The 10,549-nt window shown below is 36.7% G+C and overlaps 1 protein-coding gene across 1 annotated transcript in view; it reads right to left on the bottom strand.

Moving 5' to 3' along the window:
* LOC106948743 (aspartate aminotransferase, cytoplasmic-like) overlaps positions 1–2,587 on the bottom strand; it is a 12,817-nt gene extending 10,230 nt beyond the window's left edge. The window contains exon 1 of the mRNA XM_015034584.1: positions 2,365–2,587. Within this exon, the coding sequence (XP_014890070.1) occupies positions 2,365–2,473 (109 nt within the window). The 5' untranslated portion in view covers positions 2,474–2,587. The remainder of the gene's footprint in view (positions 1–2,364) is intronic.
* Positions 2,588–10,549: the final 7,962 nt, after the last annotated feature.

Raw genomic sequence — 10,549 nt, 5'->3', positions numbered from 1 at the left:
ATCCTGGACAGAAACCTTGTAAAAGGGAGCAAAAGACTTCAAAATTGAGTGAGAGTTTATCTTTATAAAGACCAACAATGTTTAACATACATTGTTAAACAATAACAGTCAAAGCACAGACCTTAATCCAACTGAGAAATGCAGCTTGAAAAGTGATGTTTACAGGTGCTCTCCATCCAACCTGACAGAGTTTGAGCTATTTGACCTCCACATGCATGTAGAGGTTCTACAATAACTGTAAATGCACGTCACACTTTTCAGATTTTGACTTGTAAAAACTTAAAAAATCCCGTTTAATTCCCCAAACGCTTACCAACTACGCACTAAATACACTGACGTGAGACATGAGTGCAAGTAACTTCTCCAAGGCTCTCGTTAACTCTGTAGGAACTCCTGCTGCTTCATGCCGGACTGTGGAGTGGCATCAAGTATCAGGAGCAGAGGGCAAATAGACCAGAAAGGTCAGCTGCCATTTGGTGGATCTGAATAGATTCAGGAAGAGGCACGATAAGAAAGGCCGTGGCTACATCAACGGTCAACTCAACTAGCATCTAATTTAGACTTTTGTGGCTTTATGGGAAAAATTACAAGATGTCTTAACATAAAATATGATAAATGCGAATCAGGTGACACCTAAAGGTGTTTTAAAAGCACCTTTAGGAATGATTTCAGAGAGTCTGTGTTCACCAAACCGGTCTGGTGAACACAGACGTGTTTTGACAACAACGTGAAAAAGTTCATTTAATTGGATCAGGTGATCCAGTCAGATCACAGAATGGTCTATCATTAGGCAACGACAACAAAAAAGCCTAGTGATAGACTATACACAAAATAATATCTATGCTATCACTAGGCCTGGCACACTAACAAAATGTGCTGGACGATAAATAGTTATTGCGATAAACGATGATATGTTTTGAGATAATTTTCAAGTAACAGTTTCAACGATCAATAAACTATCATTTCTAATGAGCATTTAACACTGGAACTGGAAGGCATTCTTAATATCTAAAATAAACAATCAAAACAACAGAAACAACAAATAAAATGAATCATGAAATCTCTGTAAACAAAATTGTCCTTCAAAAAAGGTTTAGTTGAGACCAAAACACCAGACTGCAGAGTTTTGTCATCCAGTTTTTGGTGGAAAGAGAAAAATTATAAATCATACAAATGGAAATTATTGAGTTCACTTTAATTATTCATGTAATTAAATGATTTATCACTTCTTCTGACTGGCCTAGGCATCATACACAGATTAGAACAGATTTCATATTTTATTGTAGGAATGTCCCAGTTACTGGTATCAAAGTTAACAGTTACATAACTGCTAAAAGCTTTCCATCTTTTTGGTCTCTTGCTTTAAAGTCAGGTCACTATTTTCTCCAGCACAGAGCTGCTGAATGTAGACTGCTACACTTATCAATTGCTTAGAAAAAATATGTAAATTTGGCCTGTTTGAACAATGTGCACCCACGACTTTCAAAATAAAGGATTATGACTACAGTTAAGAGTGGGATGCCAATATATGTTCAGATGAGGCCTGTCACATTAAAAGTACCTTAGAAAAACATGGAAGCAAAAAATTTAACACGCTTTTCATTAAGTCCACATTTCAGTAATAAATGTGTTTTTTTATATTTTAACTTTAAGTATCATGTTTTCATTACCTGTAGGTGGAAAATCATCATAATTATCAGAAATTAAGGCTTTCAAACATCCACCTGTGGTCATAATATGTAATGTATCTCACATAGTAATAAAGTTTCTGAAATAATGGGCTTTTCCGGAATATTCTAATTTATAAAATGGGTCTGTATATGGATAAATGGATGAATGAACATGTCGAGTTTTGCTATTGAAGTACAACTGTTGTTAACTTTAATTCAGTAAATAATTCATTTAAATAGCAAATGTTCAGCACTGACACGATAAAGAGCTGAATTAATTAGAAAAGGTTTCGACTAATTAAACAAATACTCTTCAGAAACATTTCTGTACTTTCTTAAACACTGCAGACTCTGACTGCTGGCTTGTTGGGAAATGAACGAGTTACGAGACGAAGCTAAGAGAACGTTCTTCCAGCATTAGACAGAAACAATATTCAGATTTATAATGACCTAACAGCATAACATACAGAAGAGCATATGAACTTCAGATCAGCAGCAGCTCGCTAGCTAGTTAGCTTGTAGTGACGGTACACACTGTACCAAAGAAGGTCAAAGCGAGGAGAAAAGATGCTTATATATGCTAGCATCATCGCTCGAACTCAATTTTGAAGTTTCTGCTCGGCTCCCTCACTGACAGCAATGCCGAGAGAGGTTATGCTAGCTTTACCGTTAGCCGACAGCTGCCTGCTCTTACCTCCAACTCCCAGATTCACCTTCTGGGGGTGGCTGTCCTCTCTGAAGTCGGCAGTAAGTTTAAAGACAGCTACAGGCGGAGCCTGAGGGACGTCGCTGAACAGGGACATGGCTCAGGTTAAAGAGATTGATCCCGATAAGAAACGGGGAAAAGGTGCTTCCTGCGACGGCAATGACAGACACAAACCGGGTTCACCTTCACCCGTCTGTTACAGGACGTAAGCGTCAATCCAACCACCAATAGGAAGGCGCGTACTTACGTAAGTCATCTGAAGCAGCCAATGAGAGCGAAGCAACACAGTCAGCTAAAGTAAATAGTGCTTTGGGTTTGTTGATACTTGCTTTGTGAAGAAATCCTTTTGATTCAGTTTAATATTGTCGGTTTATTGATTTAATCATTCTATTTTACAAGTAATTAAGAAAACACTTCTACTTCATACTAATTAATATATAATTAAATAAATCTTACACAGTCCAGTCACATATACAGGTTCAAATTGAATTACATGCATTTTGTTTCAAATCTATTTATAACACAATTAATGCACTTTAAAATGTTAGCCAGTATACAGTTATACAGTCAATTATCAAAGGGAGACTGCATTGAGTCTTTGACCTTGTTGCAGTCCGTGATCTTGGGCCAGCATGTGGTGACAGCGGAAAGGGAAGTGCTCCCTTTGCAGAGGAAGAAACCTCTTAAAGAAACCATAGACTGACTTATAGCTTTTAAATGTATTAATCCTTATTAAAATTTGACAAACAAATACATTTCTCACATATTAAAAGCTAAAACTGTAAAATGCATTGAGAAACTTTTCAAATAAGAAGCATTTTGTTGTTTTTTACTCACAAATCCCTTGAGCTTCTCTTTTATGTTTATTTGGTTTTACAGAAAAGCTAACACTTCTGAAAAGTCCTTCTGAAACTAATGAAATCTTCACCCTGCTAATATGTTAACTATTCAATGGTTTCTCGTGATGCATGTTCGTAGGAATCTGCAAGTTCTATTGATGGAAACATTTACTATGTAATCCATAGTAGCCTACCTCATTGGATGGATGGATGGATGGATGGATGGATGGAGCAAAGTCTTAATGTGACAGAAAAATAACATGTCAGAACTGTACCACCATTTGGCCACAAGGGGTCAGTGTCAGCATAGGAAGAAACTTGTGTTTCTTTGTTGTTTTCAAAGTTGCTATAAGATGCGACAGTTACAAACCAGTCACACGTTTTATGCGTTCTATAGTCCATTCATCAAGAGTTACTTAATGTACAAAAGGCTCTAAGATGTACGGACTTAATGTAGATACATCCAAATGTCCTCTTTCTCAGGTGATCAGAAAGCATTTAAAACCCTGAAAGGTTGAGACAGGATTTGCATCATCTTAGTAAAACACAAACTCTTACCAAGTATTTATTTTAAATCCAGTTTGTAGTGCAAATATCTTAGTAAATTGAATAAGACAAAGCTAAATTAATTAAGTAACTGTTCAGTAAGATATAGAAACTTATTTTAAGACACATGTCAAACTCAAGGCCTGGGGCCAAATCTGGTCTACTGTACGTTTTTATGCGGCTCTCTGGAGTCATAAAAAGAACCATCAAGATAACAGTGTGCTTGAATTTGAATTTTATCAATCAATTCAAAGGAGTTTTTATCTATTTACTGCCAAATTGCATCAAATAGTCCCTCCAGTTTCTCTGGTATTATTGTGGAAATTCACTCAAAATCAAAAAATCCCTGCACTTTTTTTTTTTTTTGCGCTAATCATAATTGTGAGTTTATTGCAGATTTTTTTGCAAAAATGACAAAAAACATTGGATCTAACTTATAGTTTCTTACTTCTACTAAACAGCTCCTTCAGTCCTACTTGATGTTGTTATAATCCATAATGATACGGCGAGTCATAAAAAGTCACATTTACCATCAAACATAAACACAAACATTTCTAAATTACTAACACAAACACTTTTTTATTGCAAAAAATCACAATAACAGTCATATTTTAGAAAAAATATTCAATATTATTGGAGCTTAAGAATTTATTTACATTTTAACAATTTAACGGGTTTTATCAACACATCCTGGCAGAACCGGCCCTTTAACATCATTCATAATCTTGATTTGGCCCAAAAGAAAAATGAGTTTCACACCCTTAATTTAAGGCAATAATTCCTTAAAATTGATTTAAAAAATAACCAATTCCATTGGCAGATTATTTCACTAATAATACGGGAAAATTGTCTGGTTGTAAGTGAAATAATATGCCAGCAGGACTAGTACTTTTTTTTAATTAATGTTAAGAAATTATTTACTTAAAACAAGCTCCTAAGTTAGCTTGGTCCTTTCCCCCCCCAAGTGTATTAATATATTTGCACTAGAAACTAGATCAAAAATACTTTGTAAGACTTTGTGATTTTTTAGAAGAGTACTTGTGTCCCTCAGCTCTGTGTCGGTTTGCAGCCATCCATTCATATCGATTAAGCCCTTGTACTATTAGATAAACTGTTAGACTCAGACATAAGCACACACGCCCTCTCTCTGTTTGCTATTAATAGGTGTAGACACTTGCAGGGATGCTGTTGTTACTTGCCTTCTCTCTGTCCCTTTTCTTTTCTGCATTCGGTTGGAAGACCTTGATGAATAGCCTTGGTCTTACTTCGGTGCAGCATCCACTTCAAACCTACTTTGCAGGTTTTCATGGAGCGACCTCACATCTGTTAAAGGTAGGTCAGTAAATAGAGCAAATAATAATTATAAACGTCATGATTTGAAAGTTATTTTTCCTAAAATGAGAACAGGGGTTCTTCACCCGTCAAACTAAAACTGATTTCGGTCGGGATAACAAATGCACTTGCACCACTTGCCACCCATCATTCTGTCACTGGCATGGATGACAAACAAGACGTCCATTTTCTTCCCTCTTCCGCCTGCCTCTCCAGACGCACTCCGCTGAACCATCAACAGTGTTGGGTTTCAAAGGGCCGAGGGGCTCACACTCCTGCATGTAGCCAATTGAGTCAATTTGTCGACATGATGGATGTTTTGTGGCCTCGGCTGCTGCTCTCCAGCAGACTGCTGGGTGTGGAGGAATCAAAAGCAATTTCGTAGATTGATTTATAATCCTGAGAACAGGTACTGAAACATTATATTTAGACAGCAAATCGTGTTTTTTTTAAACTCTTAAAAGCAAAAGAGCAACAGTTTTTCAATGAGGAAATTGGCGAAAGCACAAAGATGTTTCCCAGAAGCTGTAACAGTAGAAGAAGAAGACAACCTACATGAGTTTAGTCATAACAGGCAGGAGCACATGCTTCATCCTGCAGTCTGTGTACAAGCAGCTAAACAGGTGGAGCCATCACACTGTCTTTACTATGATTATCAAGAGTGATAAATTGCTCATTGTTTTAAGCTCCACTGCGTTTCCCACTGAAAGTAATTGAAAACTAAGAGTTGTCCACACACGGAAGTGATAATAATAATTAGTTAAAGCCGAGCAGTCAGATTATCTGACTTCCAGCAGCTGGAGAAACAGGAGATGCTGCAGTTGTGAATTCTCAGTCAGCAGCTGTTATCCTGCTCCAAGGATAGGAGCGGTGGGAGGTGTGTGTGAGGCAAATACAGGGCCTGGGATGTTTTACACGCACGCACGCACGCACGCACGCACGCGCGCACGCGCACACGCGCACACACACACACACACGCCATATTTCTACAAACTATAGCCGGACTAAAAACAAGAAAAATATAAAAATGCATATTAGCAAAAGCCAATTGTCTCTAGAAACTAGACCAAAAATATTCAGAAGGTTTCTGAATTTTTGCAGTGTGGAAATTATCCATCATTTTAGCATCTATTTATCCACAGCAGGGCTGGGATTAAGCTGTTCAATATGGAGTTTATTCAGCCTGACTCAGATTAAACTGTTCAGTTTATTCTGTCATCTATCAGCCTTCACTTGCTTCACATTAGACTCTCTTTCATTCAGAAACATCAGAAAATGTTATTTAAAGTAGTTAAATTGCATACAAAATGGTGCCTGGACCAATGAAAAGGCTCAAAATAACATGTCATGGCAGCCGATCAAATAGTGATGATATCCTCTGTATCATTATAAAAAAAATCGGCCAATAATCAGCTGACAGATTTTGTCTTTTCAATCATTTTTTAAAATAATATTTGCCAGGCTAGAGGAGAAGAAGGTTGGTTGAAATAAATATCTATCTTTTGTTTATTAAGCTTTTTGTTGCATAAAAAATTGCACTCAAAGGTTGAAACTAAATTCATCTCATATTAACACAAACTGTGTACTTGTGAGTAATGTTGCTGTTGCTGTTATATATCCATATGTTGTTTGTTTCTGTGGTTTCTTGGTTCTTGTTTTTTTTCTCTTTCTTTTTGCAGGTGTTGAAGCAGACATCTAGGGTGTTTTCTTGTCTTTTTTCATCCTTTTATCTCTTTTTTACTCTCATCTAATTCCAAAACAGTTAAAATTGTCAGGTTTAAAACTGAAAAAATGAACCGAAGGGGAGTGCTGGAGGGTTTTTAACCCAACATGGCTGCCTCATATAAAACTTTGTTATACAACTCTGGAAAAAATTAAGAGACCAGCTTCTGAAATTATCAGCTTCTCTGATTTTACTTTTTACAGGTCTATGTTTGAGTAAAATGAGCATTGTTCTTTTATTCTATGACCTACTGACAACATGTCTCTGAAGTTACAAGCAAAAATTTACTTTTTATTTGCAGAATATGAGAAATGGTCAAAATAAAAAAGATGCAGTGCTTTCAGACCTCAAATAATGCAAAGAAAACAAGTTAATATTCATTTAGAAACAACAACACTAATGTTTTAATCAGGAAGAGTTCAGAAATCAATGTTTGGTGGATTTCATGGTGGTTTTCATGGAGCAGTGGACTCTTAGTTTTTTACCAGAGCTGTATTTTAATTTGTTTTTTGTCGCTCTGGTATCTTGGTTGTCTGTTCTTTTTCTCTTTTTGTGCAGGTGTAGACTCCTCTGGTGTTTTCTTGTCTTCTCTTATCTAATTCCAAAAAAAGTTTAAACTGTCAGGTTTAAAAGTGAAAAAATGAACCAAACGGTCCGAAGACGTCAGAACAGGAATGCTGGACGTTTTTAACCTCAAATTCCAACATGGCCGCCTCACATAAGATTTTGTTATCGCCGCAGAGACACAGCTAATTTGCACTCTAGTTTGTGTATCACAGTTAATCTTTTACACAATCCTATACTACCTCCTTTTGTGACCATGTTGTTATGGATAGGTGAACTTGAACCACTTTTTGAACTCGGTTAATTTGGGTTTGATGTTCTTCCTACTAAATCCAACATACTGAGGTTAACAGTATACAACAGTTCTTAAAATATTCTCAGCTGCACTTCACTTCCACCCATGATGCACAACTAAAAGGCTGGCCAAGAATCCTCAGCGGTTCCTCCAGACTAACGGCTGTAGATTAATCCTCAATATGTTTCACGTGGGAAAAGATCTAATGAGCGGTGAAGATATTCTGGTTTTGTGCGAGTGTGTGTGTTCAGGTGAGGTTTTATGTGAGATTCATCCTCTATATGTCTTACTGGGCAATGAGTGGTTGCCTGTAGGGGAGGTCTGGGACAGGGGAGACACTGTTTGGGGGATCAGGGAGATTCCTTGTCAGGTCAGTAATTATCAGATTTGTCTAGCCCCCATCAGGAGCAGGATACACACACTCACACACATCTAAAACACCCCTGGTCCTGGCAGTGTGAGTCCGAGAGAGGAGAGCGGCCGGTGGAAAGAGCTGACAGGCAGACCCCCCGGGGAAGACGAAACCCAGAGCCGCTCCTGACAGCTGATTAGAGCTTCATTCTTCCTGCTCATGCTCAGAATTGCACGCTGGAACAGGTTCTGATGTGTGCATGTGTAAACACATCACAGGGCAGTTAAACAGGTCCACAAAATCTGCAGAAATGTGGAGAGACAAATGCACCCATTAAGAAAGCGCTTAAATCCACGGACCGCTGCATTTCTGGACACTTCTAACGAGGCACGTCAGACTATCATGAGGAAGCAGAAACAGGGGAGGAAACCGGCATCAATAAAGGAGATTAAATTTTGATTCATCCCACGATGGTTGGCTTGTTTTACCGTTAATCCGCTGATTAAGAAACTAAAAACACCCAGCAGGGAGATTCAGTGGACCCCAAACAAACAAACAGACAGGTGAGTTACATAGAAAAACATAATTGAATGTCAGAAGCTGAACAAAATTAGCCTGAAAATTAGTATTTCTGCATGACTTATATGAGGGAATCACCCTGCAGGGCAGCAATTCCCAACCTGGGGGGCCTGGGAGAGCGCAGGGCGGGGCCTGGAGTTTAATGCCACGCAGATTACGGCCATGTTTTGCACATAATAAAATAATAACATTAAGATGATCAAAAGGAACAATTCAACTTTACTTGAACCTAAATGTGAGTTTGTGGAAGATAAACTTACAGCAGTCAGTTGTGTTAACTTTTTATTCATTTTGTCAAACCTCCAGGAGTTGAATAAACTAGAGTTTTTAGGTTAGCACTTAAAAAGCTGAAAGAAGAAAAAGGCAGGAGTGAGAACTGTTTCTCAGAATGCTTAGCGGCATGTTTCTGTATCCTGAGATGGAAGTGCGTCACATTGATCCGACTCTGGTGTTTTATTAGGAAAAATGTTTATTTGAAAGCTTGAGGATAATGTCCTGTTCACACTAAATGTTTCTGAGCTGAATTCATTGTGAAGTTTAATAAAATTCATCATCAGATCAGAAATTGCAACTTGAAACAAGAATTTAAATTATTCTAAAGTAAAATAAGTTATTTTAACTTGATATTTGGAGTGAAATAATAGAGAAATGTGGCTCTTTAACCAGGTGAGGACAGATTTTTTCTTGAATATTGTGAAATAATTATTTGGTTTAAATTGCAGCATTAAGTTAAAACTCACAATTCAAGTTTAATGAACTTAAAAAACAATGTTTAGACAACTTGTCTCTTGTTAAATCAACTTCATGAACTTTAATTTATGAGTTAAAACAAAAACAATTTTCTTGTCGACTTAAATTCAATTTTCAAGGCAGCAGGTGAATTTTCATTTACAAGTTAAACCAACTTCACATGTTTTACAGTGTGCCTCTTAAAGGGGTATAAAATAAATACATTTCATTGAGTATTTTAAAATTTGCACATATATTGACTCTTTACCCTGAGAACAACAGGAGCAGCCTGAATATATTTATGGTTATTAACATGGTACATCATCAACAGGTCATCCACTGATCACATCAACAGAAACCACACGTTCATTAGGACAGGGCCGGCCAAAGCCTCTGTGGGGTCCGAAGAAGATTTTCATTTGGGGCCCCATATGTGAAAAACTGTGCAAACAACACATAATTTCAAGTAATAAAATTTCTCATTTCATTACTTGAAATGAGAAAAATTTTAATGTCTTTGCCAATTAACTATACTAAATACAAGACAAGTAATCATTTTCATATTCAAAAAACAAAACTTTTTATTGTCTATTGTGAGTCACTAAATGTTGGTAAAGACTGGATAAGTATTTTAATTACACTGCAAAACCTTACTAAGTATTTTTGGTCTAGTTTCTAATATCTAGTATATCTGAAAGAAGACAAAACTAGCAAAAAACTTTTTTAAGCAAAATATAGAAGCTTGTTGTAAGGAAATAATTCCTTAATATTTATGGAAAAACACTTCAATTGGCAGATCATTTCACTTATGGGAAACGTCTTGTTATAAGTGAAATAATCTGCCAATTTATCAATAATAAGGAATTATTTACGTCAAGCAAACTACTGTATTTTACTAAAAAGTTACTTGTATTTTCATTTTGCCTTATTTCAAGTGTACTAAGATATTTCCACTAGAAACAAAACCAAAACTCCACTCCAGATTTTGTGTTTTGAAAGAATAATTTCAATAAAATGTGATTAAAAACAAATGAAAGTCGAACATTTTTCATGCTTCAGCTCGACTTGTCTCATTTTAGCTGCTTGTTGACCAGAGCAGCTGGTAAAGTTGCTTCTCATGGACCCTGAACAATTAAAACCAAGGCAGTTCCTGAGATGAGCCGGAGGTGAATAGGAAATTAAACTATCCCTTTTTAATTAGTGGGTATACTTCT

The sequence above is a fragment of the Poecilia latipinna genome, unplaced genomic scaffold (assembly GCF_001443285.1).
Source record: "Poecilia latipinna isolate Pla-1442-1.1 unplaced genomic scaffold, P_latipinna-1.0 Scaffold305, whole genome shotgun sequence".
Taxonomy (NCBI): Eukaryota; Metazoa; Chordata; class Actinopteri; order Cyprinodontiformes; family Poeciliidae; genus Poecilia; species Poecilia latipinna.
The sequence above is the reverse complement of the archived record's forward strand: the minus strand, read 5'-3'. Positions and strand labels throughout refer to the sequence as shown.